General features: G+C 38.8%; 2 protein-coding genes across 2 annotated transcripts in view; both read right to left on the bottom strand.

The window, feature by feature from the left end:
* Positions 1-2266, bottom strand: part of LOC107710655 (E3 ubiquitin-protein ligase TRIM39-like) — a 7573-nt gene extending 5307 nt beyond the window's left edge. The window contains exons 1-2 of the mRNA XM_016515485.1: positions 1619-2266; positions 484-579 (exon numbers count right to left, since the gene is read on the bottom strand). Coding sequence (XP_016370971.1) covers positions 484-579; positions 1619-2266 — 744 coding nt within the window. The remainder of the gene's footprint in view (positions 1-483; positions 580-1618) is intronic.
* Positions 2267-2923: 657 nt separating this feature from the next.
* LOC107710652 (tripartite motif-containing protein 47-like) lies at positions 2924-11698 on the bottom strand. The gene is made up of 6 exons (XM_016515483.1): positions 11631-11698; positions 8286-8902; positions 6907-7002; positions 4072-4305; positions 3397-3485; positions 2924-3359 (listed from the first exon to the last, which is right to left on the bottom strand). Exons 1-6 carry the CDS (start codon positions 11635-11637, stop codon positions 3161-3163), a joined length of 1242 nt encoding a protein of 413 aa, XP_016370969.1. The 5' UTR covers positions 11638-11698; the 3' UTR covers positions 2924-3160.
* Between the last annotated feature and the right edge of the window lie 9444 nt (positions 11699-21142).

The raw sequence follows: 21142 nt of genomic DNA on the forward strand, positions 1-21142 counted from the left end.
ACAAGGGTGTGTGTGTGTGTGTGTGTGTGTGTGCCAAAACTGACATTATCACGGTGCTTTTGGCAACATGTATTGTCTCTTTAGGTTGACCAAAAAAAAAATAATGGTAACACTTTATTTTGATGGTCCCTTTTGAACATTCTGTTGACAATAAGTAATGTTGCACCTACATGTCTACTAACTCTCATCAGAGTATTAGTAGACTGTTTGCTTAATATCTGCTAACTCTTTATTGTCATGGTCTCCCAACAGACATTCTACTGACTATAAGTAAGTTTGCAAGTACATGTCAACTTATTCTAACCCTAACCCTACCAGTCTACTAATACTCTGATGAGAGTTAGTAGACATGTAGGTGCAATGTTACTTATAGTCAACAGAATGTGTTAAAGGGACCAAAATAAAGTGAAACCCTTCTGTCCATGTTAACTAAGCTGAAGCACTTCAAATTGCTGATAGACATACATAAACACTTAAACTTACTTTGTTCAACTCTATGGTGTGTTTGATGTCATCAACTTTCTTCAGCCGCTCCTGGATCATCTGCTGAACTTCAGCTTCAGTTTTCCTCAACAAGGCCTGTCAATCACAATGCATTGTGTTAAATATTTAAAATCGCCTCTGGCATAGCTCTACTTGGTGATGTTTGAATGCTTGCCATAATTTGTATTTATTTTTATTTTCTGGCAGCGGCTATTTACACTAAGTGCAAATAATGATATATTATATTTACACTACGTAAAAAATAGTAGCGTTTTATTTGCAATGATTGTAAATAGTTGTTAGATTTTCAGTATTGTAGTACATTATAAAACAGTATGCAATAATAACGTATTGAGTGTAAATTGATAATTTTATATTAAAATTATTAAATTGATGCTGCCACCTTATTGGGACAGTAATGCCCTCCCAATACCTACCCCTACCCAATAAACATCCGTTAGACACTTTATTTCCACTTTTGGAATATTTCCTTCAATTTTATTGAAAATAAATGCCTTTCCGATCTGATATGTGATGTGAAAAGGGAGAAGAACGAGCTCAGCTAAAGGCAGATTCAAACTCAGGTCGATCACATTAAAAATTACTTTTTTTTTTTTTTTGTGATGTTGTCTAGCACAACCACACATTGGTGGGCGGAGTTAGTGTAAACAGCCTTTGCAAACATAGTGGGCTATTTGCACTTAGTTTAAATAGACACTCCGTTTTTTCCATCCCTACCATATAAGCAACACCTCCAATTGGGTCTGATTTCACTTGAGGATTTAAGGTGTGTAGCATATACTGTATAAATAATTGCATGAAGCCGGAATATTCAACAGATATGTACTGTCCTTTAACATCATCTGAGATTCTGAATGACATTTTTCTGTCTGGAACTTGACTGTTGTTCTCTACAGTATGATGCATAATATTAAATTGAGGGCCAGGTGCTTTTGGTCAGTTAATCCTTAAAAATTAGATAAATAAATAAAAAAAATGCAATAATAATAATTGGTGGCTTTTGAATTATTTTGGCACTTAAGTGTCATCCATTTGGTCATTATATATAGTGGACAAAAAAAAGAGCACTGGCCACTATAAAAATTGCTGTTGTCATGACAAGTGGCACATCTACCTTTTTCTCGGTCCACTCTCGTTCGACAGGAACAGTGTAATGTGCCCTGTGGTCCATCTCTGTGCACAGCACACACACTATGGTCTGATCCTTCTTACAAAACAGCTCTAGTAACCTCTCATGCTTCTTACACATGCGGTCCTCCAGGTTCTGCACGGGTTCGATCAGCTTGTGTTTGGTGAAGCGGGAAGTGTGGGTCTTTAAGTGCTCCTCACAGTAAGACGTCAAACAAACCAAGCAGGACTTTACTGCCTGTCGCTGAGGGCCAGTGCACACGTCGCAGGACACCTCCTGGGCCCATGGTCCATTAGCAGGTATCAGTTCAGGCATTTCTGTGGGGAGTTCCACAGGGCTCTGTCCTGGGTCCGGTTGCGTTATCTTCTGAAGGTTCGCAACTGGGTTTGTTTTAATTTCCTTAAACTGTTCAGAGATTTCCCTCAGCACTGTGTTGATGCTGATGTCGGGCTGCTTGAAGAAAGTCTTTTTGCACATCGGACACATAATGAGGGCACTGGACTTCCAGTAGCTGCCAATGCATGCCATGCAGAAGTTGTGTCCACAAGGGATAGAGACAGGGTTGGTAAACACATCCAGACAGATGGAACAATACACCTGCTCCTCCGCTAACATGCTGGTGGGAGATGCCATTCCTGTATAGACAGAGGGAGAATCATGTGCCCTCCAAACAGATGCAGACTTCCAACTTTGAATAAGAAGAATCTTTAGAATGTATAGAAAGCATAGAGAGTTGTATATATATATATATATATATATATATATATATGTGTGTTTGTGTGTATAATTTAGCGTTCATGTTAGTAGTAACGTGGAGCCAAAGTGGACCAAAGTACACTACCGTTCAAAGGTTTGGAGTCAATAACTTCAAAGACTTTTTCATTATATTTAAAACATAAAAATGGGAAATGCAAATGTATATGAAACAATAGGGGAAGGAAAGCAACAGACACATCAGATCAAAAGTTGGTTGCCAGTAAGATTTTATGGTCACTAAGGCTGCATTTATTTGATCAAAGACGCAGTAAAAACAACAATACTGTGAAATAGCCGTTTTCTTTGTCAATATCTGTTAAACTGTAATTGACTGCTGTGATCAAAGCTATATTTTCAGCATCATTACTCCAGTCTTCAGTATCACATGATTCTTCAGAAATCATTCTAATATACTGATTTGCTCCTCAAGAAACATTTTTGATTATTATCAATGTTGAAACAATATAAATCTTTTCTAACATTATAAATGTCTTTACTATGACTTTTGATCAATTTAATGCATTCTTTCTGAATAAGACTTCATTTCTTTCTTACTGACCCCAAACATTTTAACAGTAGTGTATATGTATTTTGAACTGTCTGCATCCTTCAAAGTAGCATATAGTCTTCTTACACTAGATGCATGCTGGTTCCCATACTGTGTTTTAGGATTTACAGAGATAACTCTTATAAAAAGTGTTTTATTTGTCCAGAATCCATTTAGAAAGCCCATTTAGAAAGAAATTCGTGCATCAGAGTGAGTTTGCCGTCTCAGCTGTGTTTAACGGCAGTGATGACCAACGCTCCGGGGTTCTTTCCATCCTGGTTGATGCAAGGGCTGAAAATAGGGTAGACACTCTCAGTGAATGCATCGGTGAACGTGTAGAGATGAGAGCATGTCTTCACGTCGTAGAAGGAATTGGAAAGAGCAGGAAAATGCTTCTTCACCTTTCCCATAAAGCCGTTTGACCTCGTGTTGGAACTTGTCCACCAGAGCGCAGACGGACTTCCTGATAGTGCTGAGGTACAGATCCGTGTTCATGGACACAGATGACCAATCAGATGGCTCTGGTGGAGGAGGAAGAGATGGCAGGAACTGGAAGAAAAATAGTAGGTTTAATTAACAAACTCAGATGCGCACACTGTTTGTGTCAATTCTAGGAACTGGAAACATTTTTTATTTATATCAATTTTTTCTAATTTTCTCAAAGGTTTGGAGTCACACTGCCTCAGATTTTTCAGTGGGTTTGAAAGAAAAGTAATATTGTGAAATAGTATTACAATTTAAAATGTTTTCTGTGTGAATGTATTGTAAAATATGATTTATTGCTGTGATCAAAGCTGAATTTTCAGCATCATTACGCCAGTCTTCAGTGTCACATTATCCTTCAGAAATCATTATAATATGCTGATGTGCTGCTCAAAAAACATGACTGATTATCATCAATGTTGAAAACAGTTGTGCTGCCCAATATTTTTGTGGAAACCATGATGCATTTAATTTTTCAGGATTATTTGATGAATAGAAAGTTCAAAAGGACAGCATTTATTTTTACAAGAAACATTCTGCAACATTATAAATGTCTTTACTGTCGCTTTTGATCAATTTAATGCATCCTTGATGAATACAAGTATTAATTTCTTTCAAAATAATCAAACGTTGAATGGCAGTGTATAGTGACCTGTAGAAAGAGCACCCTGTCCTGTGTCTGAGCGAGTGTGTCCAGCTCGCTGCTCCTCTTCCTCAGTGTGTTGAGCTCGTGCTCCAGGCCGCTGGACAGATCTTTGGCCTGCTGCTCCGCTTGTTTCTGCCGCGTCGTGATGAGCTCCAGCAGCTCGGCCTGAGACTGTTCCAGCAGCCGCTGCAGCTCCGCGTAAACCGCCCAGCTCTCCTCGACCTCCCTCTGACTGCTGTCCTGAATACAGAGAGGATGCCATGTGTCATCATACAGCAGCTGACCGAATAACCCTTATTTAAGATTGATTATGTATTATTTTGTCTCCTTTCTCCGCATATTTACATTTCGGTCATGACAACTCTCGGAGGGATTAGCATGGTAATGTACATGACAATGTTAATGTATTTGGTCTTGACGGAATAGATCTGCTACGCTGCGGCTGTCAATACATCCACAACATGCTGCTGTGAGCATGTAAGAAATATTGCTGCTGCAAATATACATGAAATAACCCCCATATAACATACATGAATCACCTCGTAGCAGATCTATACAGGTGGAGCTGGGGAAGGTGGAGGGTTTCTGAAGCAAGCTGCACTGCTACGGCAAACACTAGTTATATATTTGAATGTTGAGCAGTGAGCTCATTGGTTACGGATAAAGGAGAGAACCAATCAGCTGTGCCATGTGATAATGATGTCATTAGGTCAGATTGAGTTAGACCTATCGGACTGCGCCATCTAGAGTTCCATGCCAGAACTCTGTATTTGTGTATGTCTATTTGCTCCATCAACATTCTTTTCCTTCTTTCACATTTGCATTTTTCAAATTTGCATTAAATCCCCATTCTATTAAATAAAAACTAGGACTGTGAAACATAAAAATAATCATTTAAAGCTCAAATACATTTACTATTTGTATTCATTATTTTACTGTAAAAAATGTCATCTTATATACCCTCAGCACAGTCTCTATAGATCTCAAATAAACTCTAAAGCGAATAAACATGCAATAATTAAATATGTTAAATAATACAACCTCGCTTTATTTACCACTTACCTTCAATGATCAAATTCAGCCCTGCAAATAACTTTACATTCGAAAGTCATGTCTGTGATAAATTATTGTTTTTTTATTATTTATTTATTTTATTATTTATATTCCATTGCTGAAATGAAAGTGAAATTGAATATGCTGCTTCTGGTAGCCAGGTGGCAAAGCAGCTGAAAGCTTCATGTTCTGCCACCGATTGTATGGCATGAATTTAATTGAATTCAGCCTGACAGAATATTTGTTTTGCCTTAGGTGTAAATAATACACCATTCATCAGAAATTCAAGCTTTCTAGCAATACAGTTTTAATGTTCTCCCATCCTAAACATCACACACAAAACCACTATCATGCTGCAGGTCATGTTTGCAGGATCATGTAGGTAACTCTGATTTTGAGGCCAACATGGATCAGATTTTTCTGGTTTCTCTGTTGTGAAAATGCACAGAACAGTTCCAGGACAGAGACCAGAGAGGCTTGTGACAAACCCATGCAGATCGCATGTTGACATGAGCATGCAGAATCTCAGCCCGAGTGTTTTGACAGCACAGACCGGTTGAACCGCTGAAACTTATACTGAAGAACGGTGTTGATTCTAACACATCTATACCTGCTCCGACATCTTTATCTCTGTCTACAGTAATTACTGTAATCATTAATGCTTTCATGAGCATTAATGAGGCTAATATGAGTTATTTCTCCCTCTCCACCCTCTATGTAATTGGATCCTCTTTGTATTTTTAAATGTGACTCATGATGGCCCTGTGATCTATTTACAGTTATTGAACAGGCAAAACACTAACACATTAACCTTGCATGCCATTGACACAAACCCGAATCCGATCTCACAGGAAGGATATAATATCACAGATGGAAATGTTCCGTTTTTGGAGGTATTTGTCAATAGTGATGTCATACTTGTCACTAACTTCAGCTCTGTTTCCACTTTAAGACAGAAACACTTCCTGTAACTCAAGTGATATGTTTATTTCCAGTCAAAAACAAAAGGCTTTTCAAGTTCCTTTTATCCTGAATTGCTTGTGTTGTTCAGCATTTGAAGGGTAATGTTCTCAGTTAAAGAGGGGTGTGACAGCATGGGCAAATATTTGCAGTGCCCTAACTGGTTTTGTCAGATGAAACAAAAGGTAAACAGATATTCTCAACAAAACAGTCTAAGGCAGAGGCAGCTTTCACCCTGGGTCTGTACTGGGACTTTTCCAGTTTTTGATTCCCCCTTCCAACATTGCATTAATTTCCTTGAACTTTCCAGGTCTGGCAATCACAAATTCTATTCTGTGAAATTCTATAATATCTTCAGGTTTTCAAACCCATGAACTTGCCACAGTCTGTTAACTGAATCCTTACAGGGACAGAGCTCAAGGCAGAGATTTAATTAGTTATGTATACTTTGATTGCAGATAATTATTATTTATGATTATTGATTACTATCAAATTCTTTGTGACATACTGTTTATGTGTTGTTATGCCATGCATAATAAATATAGCTGTAAGCAGCAATTACAGTTTGCAATTTATAATCTATTATGATTTGCGGATGCGATACAGATTAATGGATATAGGTCAAAAGCATTTAGTTACTTTTAACTGATTATCTGAAGTTTGAAGACTTGTAAAAGTAGCTTTTTAGCAAAAATCCAAATGGCAGAAATTTAAACTACCAAGCATATATAATATACGCACATGAGCATGGAACTGATCAAAGAAAAATGATCAAAGGCCACTCAGCCTTTCAAGAAAAGAAGCATCACAGAGTATACATGGACTCACTTTGAGCACTTTGATGGACTGCTTGATCTCCTCCAGTTTCTTTTCTCGCTCCTTGATTAGATGTTTCAGTTCTGACCTTTTCTTTCCCAGCTGACTCTGTGAACCAAACAATAAGATCTACAAGTCACATTTCTTGAATTGTCAAGCTCCCAAAATACATTTGAGTAATTATGTGGCGAGTCAGTTTGACCTATTTTGATTTTTAAGTGTTCTGAAGTACTGGTTAACACCCTATGGTGTTATCATTGAAATGTTGAGACTTGTGCTCATTTAGGGTCATGATCTAGCCTGCAAAGTGAGGTTAAGGAGATTCCCCCCTTCTATGTAAAGCGATTTGAGTGCCCAGAAAAGTGCTATATAAATGTATGGAATTGTTATTTTTATTATTATATTTCACTGTTGTAGAATGTGCACTCGTAATTTATTCCGATTATATTGTTTGTGGGTCAATTTGACCTGCATACATACTTTCATGATTAAAGTCAGCTGCCAGACCCAAATTAACACTTTTCTTTGATGTACACTACTGTGCAAAAGTCTAAGGCCATTAGTATTTTCACCAACAAAAAATATTTTGCTGTAGTGTGTCAGTAGGGAATATCTGTTTACATTTCCAAACATTTCTACTATTATTCATTGTAATAATGCAGTGAGATTTGTGTATGCACAAGAATGTGACAACAGCCATTGCTCCACACAGAGATCTGATCTCACCATCATCCAGTCCGTCTGCGGTTGCATGAAGAAACAGACAAAAAATGTTTTGCATAGTACTGTATTTTGCTATGTCTGTTTCTCAGCTACCCTATGAGAGAGTTAACAGTAACATTCATGCAACTTATGAAATTTAAATTGCATTAAATTAATATTTTAAGTTATTTTTGTTAAATTCATGCATTCCCGGGGAATCAAACCCAACACATTGGCGTTGCTGGTGACATGCTCTACTGTTTGAGCTACAAGAAAGCATTGTAACACTTTAGTTTAGGGACCAGTTCTCACTATTAACTAGTTGCTTATCAGCATGCATATTACTAGCATATTGGCTGTTTATTAGTACTTATAAAGAACATATTCTGCATGCCCATTTTCTACAACACTAATCCTACCAAATACCTAAACTTAACAATTACCTTATTAACTATTAATAAGCAGTAATTAGGAGTTTGAGGCAAAATATGTAGTTAATAGTTAGTTAAAAATTAGAATTTGACCTTTTTATAGATTTATATGTCATACGTTCGTTCTCATGTTTTTACAATTTAATACTAATATTGTTGTTGTTTTCATAGACGTTTGGAGAATTGTATTGAATCTAATTGCACGCATTACCATAAAGAACATACCCTTTTTTATTTAATACAAGGGTTAAATCTCACCGTTTTTTTCTTCCACTCTCGTTCGGTGGAGACAACATCGTGGCCTTTATGCGAGGACCCTGTGCACTCCTTGCACACGCACACATGTTCGTTTCGGCAGTAGGCGTCCAGGAGGCGCTTGTGTGTCTTGCACATCTTGTCTTCCAGGTTGTGTATGGGCTCCACCAGCTTGTGCGAGCCCATCGCCTTCCCCTTCTTATGGTGCCGCAGGTGAGCTTCGCAAAACGAACCCGGGCAGCTCAGACACGACTTCATAGCCTTCATCTTCCGGCCGATGCAGGCGTCGCAGGGCACGTCTCCCGCTTTAGCGAAGTCTCCCCAGTCGTCATCTTTCTGTGGGGAATTCACGAACTCAGGAACCGAGGACATCGTCGACAGACCCTGGAACTGTTCAGCGATCTCGGCTAGCACGCAGTTGACGCTGAGCTCTGGTTTTCTGGAGAAGGCTTTCTTGCACATGGGACAGATGAACTTCTTGCTGTGATTCCAGAAGCCCTGCAGACAGGCCTTACAGAAAGTGTGGCCGCAGGGAGTGGAGACGGGCTCGACGAAGACCTCCAGACAGATGGAGCAGGAGAACTGCTCCTCCGACAGGATTCGCACCGGAGACTGCGGGCCTGCGAAGGGTTGAGGGAGACAGAGATGGAGTTAGATTGGAGGCACCAAAAAGTGGAATTCGAAAGAGCAGGAAGAAGGAAGGTTTGTGCAGTTCTATCTTCTGCTTACATGCACTCATTTTCATCATTTAGAATGAATCAAATCCAATTTTGGATTCTTAAAGTATAATTGCCATTTTTGATGACGTGTGTCAGCATTGTTTTTCGATATTTCAGAATGGGTTTTTTTTTGGCAAATATATCCTCCACTGACTGACGTGAGAGGTAAAAAAAAAACATGTTCGTAAGACATCAACATGTGTAAATCTGCACATCACAGCACTGCGCATGTGTGCAAAGTATATTTGAATCCAACTGAGAGGATAGTCAGATTCAAGCGTTTACTTGCTTATTTTTCTTCTCCTGATTGGATTATTTCAGGTCTGTATCACCTTTCATCAATCCGATCGATTGGAATTGCTCAGACAGAGGTGTTTACAAGGCTTTTTTTAAGTCCATTTGGACCATTAATCTGATTACTAATGCATTATTTGGGTGCATGTAAACGTAGCTACTCAGATGTATGTACTTTCCCATCACTAGAAACGCATGCTTTTAGTTGCTTGTATACATATGCAAATTCAGGCCTTACCTTGGACTTTGAAGCTTGCAGGCAAACAAAATAAATTCATTCTACTTTTCATTTGTGCACCAACATCTCTATGAATCATCAGCTACGTTTTCATCCCAATGAAACTTGTATTGCATACAACATTTGCGAATAAAGCAATGTTTTCATCCAGTGTGTTCAAGAGAACAAACATTCACTGGCGTAAAGTATCAGTGATAAAATTATAAAAAAAAATTGTTGGGAAACCAGGGAAGCCTGTGACTTTTTTCCTTACATAAGGACAGATGAAAAACAAAACAGTACTAAATGTTATCGTGTTTTTATGCACATTTGAAGATTTTTTTGCACATCTTGGGGTTTCCATCCAGCTTTTTTTTTTTTTATGAAATAACTCCAAATGTGCATAAAATTATGTGGATGGAAACATAGCTATTGAGTCAAAGACCCTGCTATTCAAAGGACTTTCGGGAACACCTATCACCAAACAAGAATCCAAGACAAAACAATAACAGATACTGAAAAAAAAAATAGCATATCCTAATAACATTCACAAAAACAAACTGAATAGTGATTAAAATGATTAGCATCAGCTCTCCTGGCAAATATGAAGGTATCAGAGGAGAATGAAAGGCCTGGCATTGGATCGGGAGTGTTAGCGTAGGCGTTAAGCGTGTGGGCTGTTAACACAAAGGTCACATGTTTAGTTTCAGGTGAAGGTGGCCCATTATCTGAAGAGTTACTCGAGCTCTCGGTCGCTCTTGTGTCCTTAGGCAAATCACTTTAGCTTCCAGACTGTGAGAAGATTTTTTTGAAAATTGCTGTGCTGGAATAAAGACTTTGAATCAAAGTGGAGGTTTATTTGAGAGTTATAGTCTAGCTTGGAAGGGAAAATGCAACATTTTAGGAGTCAGGCATTCAATTTGCCATATTGATGAACCAGTGAAGAGAGTTTTGGAGAGCGATGTGTTTACATTCGTACCAAAGTACAAGGCACTCAGCCCTTATTTTAGCACTCGGCCCGACAAAAGTCCCTTTTGACGAAACATGCCAACCAAAATGTTTCAAACTGTTAGTTCATAGTTAACAGAAAATATTAAAGCTTTCAAAAAAGACTTATGTAAAGATTACATAATGAACAAATCTTCGACATGTTTGCAAGCCCAATGGATCCGTCCTGATTCAACAGCCTCAGTCACTAACAGCAACAAGTGAGAGACCAGATTTACAGCTTATGTAAGCTCAGAGAGTCACAGTTTCTTATCAGACGTGTGAAGGACGTGCAAACAGCACAATGCACACGTCACCGTGTCATCTCAGGAATGCTGTACAACCGGCTTTTCTTTGACTTCGGCAACATTCAAATCCAAACAACCATCTGTTCCTGTCTGCTCTTTTACTCGCGTCCAAATAAATACAAAAACTTCTGACATACTTAAGTCCATCTTTATATCTTTATGAGCATTTATAGTAAACTATAATGCAATTTCTGTTGAAACTTTAATGTCATATATTTAATATGTTTGTAATTACATAAGTTGTGTAATGATGAAGTTGCAATTTAGTACATTTAATATATATATATATATATATATATACATTTTAAATGTAATATTGCTTAACACTACAGTTAAAATTATAATCAAGTACTTTACATGTGCATTAGTATGTTAGTCAACACATCAAAATAAGTGTACTTCTTTAAAACATGACAACATATTATTAAAACATAATGATTTAAAATGTGCTTGATAGTAAAACATTACAAAGGGCATTTTTAAAAGTGTACTTAAGTGTGTTAAGAAATAGCCACGGAAGTATTTTTAAGTCACTTAAGTGCCCTTTGTTTCATTAATCTGCAAGTACATTTTTACATACTGAAGTATAAAATATACAAGTGCACAATACAATTAACCAGACTTCTTTTTCACTAGGGCCGTGCATGTGGCTTCATCCAAGTAAGCAACAAACAATAATAGCAGAATCATAGAGCAATAACTACCTGATTTGATATGCTCAATGTTTGTCAGAAACAACCTCCATTTATTCAGACATTTAATATAGAATGATAAACTAAGAAAAGAGTTTGTGTAGGTGGAATAAACAGAGATTGTGACTTACACTGCATGATGAAGGATCTTCTTGTAGTTTCCTTCAAAGTTCGACTGGCTTGTGATGGGTGTGTGAGAATAAAACCTGATCAAAACCTGTTCTCACGCTCTTTCTCCGGCCTCTGTTTGCGTTGGGTGTGTCTTCAGCCACCTGTGACCGGAGCTAGTGTGTGTCGCTGACTTGAGCCTTGCATTTTGAACTCACGTTTAGTTTTTTGTTTTAATGGTGAGCTTTGATGAAATCTGTAATCACAGAACAGTTTGTGGAAGTCACTATACGATTATTAATTGACACTGTATGATCATGCTGATTATTAAATCATGTGTTGTCATGATGCAAGATTCTTTTATTATTATAGGTTGAAGTTCACGCAGTTGTATCAGTGGTTTGCCCCTACTGGCGTAAATTAGTACCACAAGCAACATGCTTTTCTTTTTAAGGCACCAGAGAATGTGGGGGATAAAGAGAAACTTTCAGAAAAATATTTTTTTAAATAGCAGCAGAGAAAATCTAAGATTTTAGAGAAATACTCTGGATGATCTTCTAAGATTGAATCTGACTTGAACCCCAAAGCAGTTCTATTGGCTGAATGATATTTTAATAGTTGCTCTATTCAGTGAGATAAGGGAACGAGCGTTGCGTTTGACACGCTATGGGGAAACTCCTGTTTATTCTGATACTGAAGCCTGATTTGTTCACGTTCGTGTAGCTTCATGAACAAATGGTGCTTCAGTGACAGCCATCGACTCATGTGCATCCTTAAAGCACAGCAGCCTTCACAATGCTCGTTCCCTTATCTCAGGGAACCGAGGTTACGTTAGTAACCAGCACGTACCCTTACGAACGGTCTCTCCCGTTGCGTTTGACACACATATGGGGAACGCATCAAATAGCCCTGTGGTATAAGCAAGTGCAGAGCCCAGCCCAGGAGCGCACGTAATGAAGGCTCATAAAAGCATGAGCTAATTATGAGACCCAAGCCACTAGGCTGCGGACTATATAACAGAACCTTCTTCGATTACAGAGGGGATTAGGTAAATTAAACGGACAAAATCAGTGCCTGGAGGGCAGGGACGTCCAAGTTGTAAAGCCTAGTGAAGGTGGATATCACCAATATAAATCCCGTTGGACTGATCCCAGGAGGAGGCCATCACTCTGGTGGGGTGGGCCCTCACTCTGATAGGACACTGTAAGCCCGCTGAGGCATAAGTCAGGGCTATACTGTCAACTATCCAGTGAGATAGTCTCTGCTTCGTAACCGGCAGCCCTTTAGAGCAGCCTCCGAAGCATACAAAGTGCTGCTCTGAGTGCTAGGTGCAGCAGGCTGAGCTTCTTGTTTCGGCTTATTTCTTCAGAGTCCAGCGAGGAGATGATCTTCATCGCTGAAGGAGAAAAATTCTGACGAAATGGCACGCAGAGCCGACTTATATAGCGGTCGGCTCCACCCCTTTTGGTGGGTTGAATTTGCTCATTTTGAACTCATTTTGCTCATTTTGAACATCATGAACTGCATTTGTTCATGCAGTTACAAGAACGTGAACAAATCAGGCTTCAGTATTAGAGTAAACAGGAGTTTCCCCATAAGCGTGTCAAACGCAACGGGAACTTATTTCGCTATATGTGCATGCTGTCTGAGAGACTGTTTCTGAGCGCTGTCAGAGAGGCGTGCACACATAAAGGGAGTATTGAACAGAGTTATTTTTGCTGCTTTATAGGCCTTGAAAGGTTAAATACACACACTATGTGTCAAAATGCCTGTCTTTGCAAGTATCCACGTAACACAGTAATTTAGGTTTAAGTGAAAGCAAACAGCTGAGAAAGAAAACTCATGTGTAACAGTATATTGGATCCGGGCAGCTCTTAAAGTGACAGCAGTCTAATATTCCTGCTGTCTGTCTTTCAAGTTAATCAAACAACAAAAGAGAGAAAATCTCTCACTCCACTTGACTAAATCACTTTTGCAAATTTAATAAGAAAAAATATATATTTAATTTACACAGTGAAGAATATGCAGTGCTTTTTATACATTTGATTACTTTATACAATACATGTAGTATTTTGTAGTATTTATTTTACTTTATTTGTTGTCCTTTTGCTTGTAATTAGTTTCTTATTCTTATTTAATCACTGACTGTTTACTTGTCTTCAGTGAGCTTAAGTTTATTTATTTTTTTAATTTATGCTAGTATTAGGTTTGTGTGTGTGTGTGTGTGTGTGATATTGACACTATCACATTATGAAATGTCTATGGAATCAAAAATGTTGATATCATAAAGACTTTATTTAAATCATAAACAACTATATTGTGATATATATATAGTTACCGTGAAATAAAATTACTCATATTGTGATATAAGATTTTGGTCATATCGCCCACCCCTAGTTTGTCTCATATATCTGATTCAAGATTCAAGATGGCGCCGTTGTGTTTGGCTAGCCGTCTCTCGCTCCTTCTATTTTGGATTTTACTCAATATTCTCTGTTTTTCATCCACAGGTATCTTACTTTTTTTGAACACTCAGGATACACATCATTCAGCTGTGAGACTCTGAGGCTATATTAGATACAATCCCAGATGTTTTTTTTTTTCAGATGTTCCTGGCAGTCTTGAGAGGGAGAGGAGGATGTTTAACCTTCATCACACCAGAGGAGGGCAGCACTCAGCCATCTTTATTCCCGTCACAGCATTGCCGCAATCCTGTAAATGTTTTAGTGCCCTGAGAGTACACACATACACCTGACCAGTGTTCAAACACCTCATCTGGAGTCATTGGAGTTAGTTTTCAGACGTCTTTACGGGTGTTGACGGACAAATACAGCCCTGATCAGCCATTTTTGCTAGGCATTATTGAATGATACTGTGAGTATCACAGTGTAAACATGAACAGAAGAGCTCTGAAATATGTGTCTGGCAGATGTTTTAAAAACATAATTCCACATCTGATCCGATCTTTTCCCTCATCAACCATGTTTTATTCCATTACAATTTAACATGAAGTCTTTCTTGCTGATCTACTCTGAGCTTTATTTTCGACTTTTTTGTCGATTTTTCTCTTCTGTCCGTGCGTTCAGTGCCTCAATCATTGTGTTCCCTCTCAGGGTTATTATTAGAAGCTCTGTTCTCTCTCTCACTTATTTTCTCCCTCTGTCTCTCCACCCCCACGTAACAGCACTTTACGCTGCTGCTGCGATCGCACACACACACACACACACACACACACACACACATTTACTTCCCCTGAGATCCTGTGTCGATGTATTCTTTAGGTGTACACTTACACACAACCCATTATATCCCCTCATTTCTCCTCCCCCTCTCTCGTTCCCTCTCTTGCTTTCACTCCAGCCCACTATGAGCCCAGAAAAGAACATACAGCCCAGATTTCTCATGACATCACGTTGAGTCACACAGATGCTTTAAACTGTACAGAAAACCTGCTGGTGAAAAGAGGGATTCCTAACATAATACAGACAACACAGTATCTTCTCTTTTATTATGAAACCTTGAGCCTCAATCAGGTTCTTCTCAAACCAATCTCATGAGAAAACAACTGTTTTACGAGAAGGCGATTTCATGTGAATTCGTTCAATGTGATTTTTAGAAAGAAAAAAAACAAAAAACGCAAGCATGAAAGTCTAACCATAACCATCAGTGGGCTGTAAGCTGATGAGTTTGATGAGTTGAGAAATACGTATGAATTCATATGAATCAGCCATCAATTCGCCAACATACGATATGCAAGCACAAATGCTTGGCCATCACATTGCAGCTACTTTGGGTCAAGGTTTGACTAGTTAGTTTGGTCGGGTTAACCCTAACTACACCATTATGAGGACAAAAAAGCAACTTTACTCATTGACAGCCCAACCCAAACTGGTTTACAAGATGTTGATTAATTTGTACAAAAAAAAAAAAAAAATCTAAAAAAAAGCCAAGAAGGAAAGTACAGCCCTAAACCTAACTGTCAATGCAGTGTAAGCAGAATCATACACAACTGTACAAATATACAGTTTGTGCACCCATGCATGCACTTCCATACATATCGGCCCCTACAGTAGTTCAATTTTCTCATGAAATCAACATTGCGATTATTATTATAGATGCTTTGCATGTGACCATATTTTGGAGAGCTTTTAAAAGTTTGATATGTACTTTTTTAGTGATATACTGATATAACAACAGTTTTTAACTATTTTGCTAACTATTTAACTAACGTTCTGGCAAATTGGTGGATAATTCATACGATCTCATTTGTACATTTTCATACAATTTTTCATGATTTCATGATTAGTGGTGGACCTTCATGCTTACCTTCTGTCATAATTTTTTTTGGTTATATGTCTGAAATAGGGTTAACACAAGCTCAATATATTTTCATATTTTATTCTGTAACATTAAATACATAAGTAATATCAACTTGTTGTTGGTGACATTAAACGTAATCACACCAAACTGGTAAACTCCACTCACTAGTCGCTTTTTCAGTCTTGCTGTGTTTATAATCATATTCCTGCAAACTATTGTACCTCAAACTTTCAGGGAAAATGTTTTTAACGGAAGAGCTGTCTGAAGCTTACTGGTGGTGACGTCAAGCGACCGCGGTGTAATCTGTTGATAACCTACGTTTTGACTTTTACTTCTGAGGCTTTCAACGTTGTGTTCATTTGTGAAGATTATCATGATGAACAAAAACATGTAAGAATCATAAACCTTTGGTCACAGTGCAGATCGCATACATTCGAAGGCAGTCCTGGGTAGTGACTGATTACATGCAATCTGGATTGCGTAATCAGATTCCAAAAATCAAGTACTCGTAATTAAACTATATGACATTTTATAATGCTCATAATCAGATTACAGTTACTTTTTATGGATTGCATATTATTCACACAATGGCAATACATCATTCCTAATTTATTTATTCTCCATTTTTTTCTCTTTTATATTTTCCTTTCTAAAAATCCTACTGTGTGTCATACCATTTAGCTTTGTCTATATTCACAATATAGAATGGTCATGTAAATGTCATGCAAATAAAGTCATGATTCAATTAATTGTTAGCTTTTTATAAATTGGCTTAATGCTTAATGCACTTAATGATGTTGATATAAAAAATGGAATATGTTTTATTTCTCTTTGCTTTTTTATATCAATACGGTATGTTTAATGGCCAGTTTAAAACAAACTAGATAAAAAGTAATTTAAAAAGTAGTCAGAATACATTACCTAAAACAAGTAACCTAGATTACATTACTGAATGGTGATTCTCCAGAATCAAAACACACAAAAACTAGATTTAAACCCTTGAAAATATGGTCAAATGGTCTAAAGGAGATATAGGTAGAGTGCACATGTCTGCAGCTTCAGTTAAACACGTAGTAGTGCACCAAAGGAAAAAACATTCATCAAAAGGATGATGCAATAAAATGAGCCATGAGAGCCCTCCAGACGGCCCTTACGGCTATCACACTGAAATTAAACGTGCCGTAACACCATATCACACTCTACTCAGAAACATCCCCGGAGGGGTGTGAAGAGAGAGCACAGCGTCAACAGACTGAGGCAGGCTGTTCGAAAGGTAAAATATGGTAAGATTAGCACATCAATCTGTGGTGGAGAACTGCCCAGTGTATACTGTATTGTGATCAGTGACAGTGAGAAAATGGAAACAGACGTGATAACGACCTCGATTTGGAATCAAGTTTTCATTATAAGGCCTGAAAACAGCTATCGGCTGGTATTCCCATTCATCTCAATGGCAGTTGCTCGGCTTGTTGGTGATCTCTGGACGGAGCTGGGGAGATTACCTACAAAGTGTAGTCCGTTACTGATCACAGATTACATGATGAAAACTAGTATATTTTTGTTTACAGCTGTGAGCATCCAATCTGTAACCGCTCTGTTTATCCCCAGCTTCCTATGTGTTGTGCATTAGTTTCCATACTGTTACCCTGTAGTGCTCTGTCCCTTCCCATGTGCTACTTTTGGGAGATTACACAGAGAGCCGAGGCGGTTGCTGATGGGCTCTTGCACTCCAGAGACAGCGGCTAATGAAGCTGAAGTCTATACTCATCATCCGTGAAGCCAAACAGACTGACACTGAGGATGGAGAGACGGAAACAAACCTCCTTTGGGGATAACAACACGAACTTTGAGGAAGTTTTCCTTCACAACTGATCTTGGACCAACTTCCCCTGTTTGGATCGCACAGGTAACTGATATAGGGAACAAAACACTGGCCTGATATCAGTAGGAAAAAATCGCACAGATGGGAGATGACGGAAGGGAACATTTTAGCACAAGGACATCATATCATGGATTAATGAGGTCAGCGTTCCATCTGTAATAAATGTATTATCCTCTGGCGTGTATATTTTTTACAGCCACCTTAATTATCCGTAGTTGACCCTTTACAAAAGGTCTTTATTTTTGTTAATTTGTTTTTAAAAAGTCAGCAAAAGAAGGTGTTTAACCTTCAGAAAATGCTGTTTGTACACCTTACTAGGAAGTTGACAATTTAAAGTAAAAAGTGGGAATCTGAGAATAGAGTGGCTCAGTGGTTAGCAATGTCAAAGCCTCAGAACAAATGGTTCCCTGATTTGAAACCACAAGCCAGGAGGCATTTTTATGTTAAGTTTGCTCCAGTTTTCACCACAATCCCTGTGTTTGACAGGCCATCCATCCAAAGTGTTTCCCTGCCTATGGCCTGAGACACTGGTATAGGCTCCAGCATCCATGTTACCCTACATACAGCAGGACAAGCCGGTTTGAGAATGGATAGAGAAACAATAGCAAGATTAACTTGTCTTTGCTCTACTCGGTAGAAAGGATTCAATGACGTGTCTTCTTAAGCTCCACGATCTTATGGACTGTAACATGTTTAACAGGGGAGACTCAAGTCAGAGTTACGAAATCTGATTGTGGAAAGTTCCAATAGCTGCAGGTATTTTAAGGGTAGGGTTAAAACAGACAAATGACAATACATGAATAACACAAAACAACCACGGTGGAGGTTTTCTTAAGCAAGTTTTAATTGTGCAGGGTTAAAAGAACAGAGGGCTGTTTGAGCGCTGCATCTCTCACTCCTCCACACATAGAGTACAGTAGTTTAAAACAGAAAATACAGGGTTCTGCACCTCAGAAAGATGATTTGTCACAAGCATTTCCACATTTCTTCTCTAAGACACACAGAAAAAGCAGCAACATACTGTAAACCCCAAAATGTCCAATCCACACCCTTGCAGCACCTCAATGTGAACCAGAGTTATAAAACAACAAAACAATGGATTCTCAGTCGAATTCAAACAGGACTAACGAGGGCAGATTACAGTGTGACTGACGTCTATCCTGTTCAATCTGACGTTCAGCCCAGTGAGTAAAGAATACAAGCAATAAGACAGAGAATGATGCAACCTGGTTTGTTTAAAGAGGTTAGCAGATGAGCAAGGCTGGGTTCGGGATGCATTTGATGGCGATTCTTGACTTCGGTGGATTCCCTGCAGTGGGTGCGGAGGTCTGTCAGTGTCTCTGGCACTTGGAGATGCTCTTGTCTCTCGTAGCATCGCCGTTATTGCTAAAGGTTCCAGCAGATTTCAAGAAAATGTCTCCCTTTCGATCCCTTCTCTAACCCTCAGCTGGCTGGAAAGGTTTAGACACAAGTGAAATGTGGCTGTAGTACTACTCGCTCAATGAATGGAGAGGTTCTTTTCTCGGTGAGCCAAATTCTATCACGCCTCATTTCTGAGCCCTTAACCGGATTAGCTTGCAATGAAGGGCGAGAAGGAGAAAGCAGACAGCTGAAGAATTGGAACAAGACCGTTGTCAATCACTCGAGTGCTCAAGGCTATTGAATGGAACTGAGAAATATCATAAAGCAGGGTGTTTAAGATATACAGCTGCATGCTTTCAATATACAGTACCCTATTAATTGTGTCACTGTGTTGAATAATATTATGTTCTAGTTATAATATAGTATCTATGACATCAGTATAGACCACAGCTGCTTCGTCATATATTCCATCAAACTCTAAAACAGGCTTCAAAATCCCAGTTGACATACAATACAAGAGAGATTGAGGATTGAAAAGCCTTCAGGGGAAGCAGAATGAGGCCATACTTAAAATGGGCCATATAGAACCACAGGGGACAAATGTAAGCGGTCTTGTGGGTACAAAGAGTTAATGAGAAGTAGAAACAAAAGGAGAAACCAATGGGGTTGAGGTTGAATTTGCTTTTTTACTCTTTTGAATTTTACCATAAATGGTGTCTGACTGGGAGTTTTGACTATGTAAATTGGCCCATTGGGTTATGAAGGTAACTTTCATACAAAGCTGAGTCTTAGCAAAAGAGATTTTCTCCTTTAAATAGAAAAAGAGGTTACATTCCAATAATAATTAATAGAGCATTAATTAGTTTGAGACAAGAGACTGAAGCGTAGATACAGGCCTGGCTTTTCAGAGCAGGTCAGTGTGCCACATGCAGATTTTAATGCGAGGAAAAGTGTGAATGCCCGGACGTTGTGCACTGGGAATTTGGAGTTACTATTCATGGCGAATAATCTTGTGCGTTTTTGTTTCCTCCTCACATCATACATGTGTTTCTCTTGTCTGATCTCTCCAGTGTCTTTAAATCTGTGGTTGTGTGTTGGGAAGCGCAGTCAGTCAATACCGCGTATGCACCTCGGCTCACGTTACCACTGTTGTAACACGATAGCGTATCCTGATCCTGTCCGATGACTGGCTAAAACTGATCAATGATTTCATTTCAGGGGCCATTGGCACTCGCTCTATATACTATTCTGATCAGATCTCACAGGGAGAACGGGATCGATTGCAAGGATGAGGGCAAAGTTTCTTGCCAACGACTACATCGTATTTAGGCATCTCTTCCATTGGCTGCAGCTTTTATCCTTCTGTTATTTATTACACTTTTTGAAGCAGTGCATTCTGTTTTCTTCCAGGTCCTCTTGGCTCTTGTTGTCTCTCGATTCTTTGCGCTGACCGCAGGTGCATCAATAATTCAGGTTTGTAAGGAAACTGCATACCTTTTAGGTTAAAGTTTGTGGACTAGAACAGGCACTAGATGCTTGTCAGTACTACTCAATCGTGCTAGTTGTCACCATTTTGGCATCACTCTGGGAGTCAAGTCCCGGCTGACGCATGGTTTCCACTGGCTGAAACCGAACCAAACCTGAGATTTTGTACCATGCTTCACTCAAAACCAGAGAGAAATGGAAAGAAGGGACAAGAGAAGATGTGAGGTGGACATGTGCACTGTGCTTTTCTGAAGCGACTGTTGTGTGCTGTGCTTACTCTATGTGTGAAAGAAAAAGATAGTTTTTCTCAGAATGGCTTCTCATATGGGACAAAGATAAAACGGGAAGTTAAAGAGGAGTTTTTTTGGGGTTTGGGGGGTAGATATGTGGCTTTAGGAGCAGCAGAGGGGAGACTAGATACGTATCATGCTCGATTAAGTTATGCTTCTCTCTCTTTCTCTTGCTTTCTACCCCTCCTCACATTTT

This window comes from Sinocyclocheilus rhinocerous, unplaced genomic scaffold (genome assembly GCF_001515625.1).
Source record: "Sinocyclocheilus rhinocerous isolate Xijiao unplaced genomic scaffold, SAMN03320098_v1.1 scaffold1018, whole genome shotgun sequence".
In the NCBI taxonomy this organism is placed as follows: domain Eukaryota; kingdom Metazoa; phylum Chordata; class Actinopteri; order Cypriniformes; family Cyprinidae; genus Sinocyclocheilus; species Sinocyclocheilus rhinocerous.

Excerpts from the sequence above, each read along its gene's own strand:
- LOC107710652 (XM_016515483.1), bottom strand. Across the intron at positions 3,486-4,071 it reads ACAGGGTGCTCTTTCTACAG|TTCCTGCCATCTCTTCCTCC; the intron begins GTCACTATACAC and ends TTTTTCTTCCAG. Across the intron at positions 3,360-3,396 it reads TACCTCAGCACTATCAGGAA|GTCAAACGGCTTTATGGGAA; the intron begins GTCCGTCTGCGC and ends TTCCAACACGAG.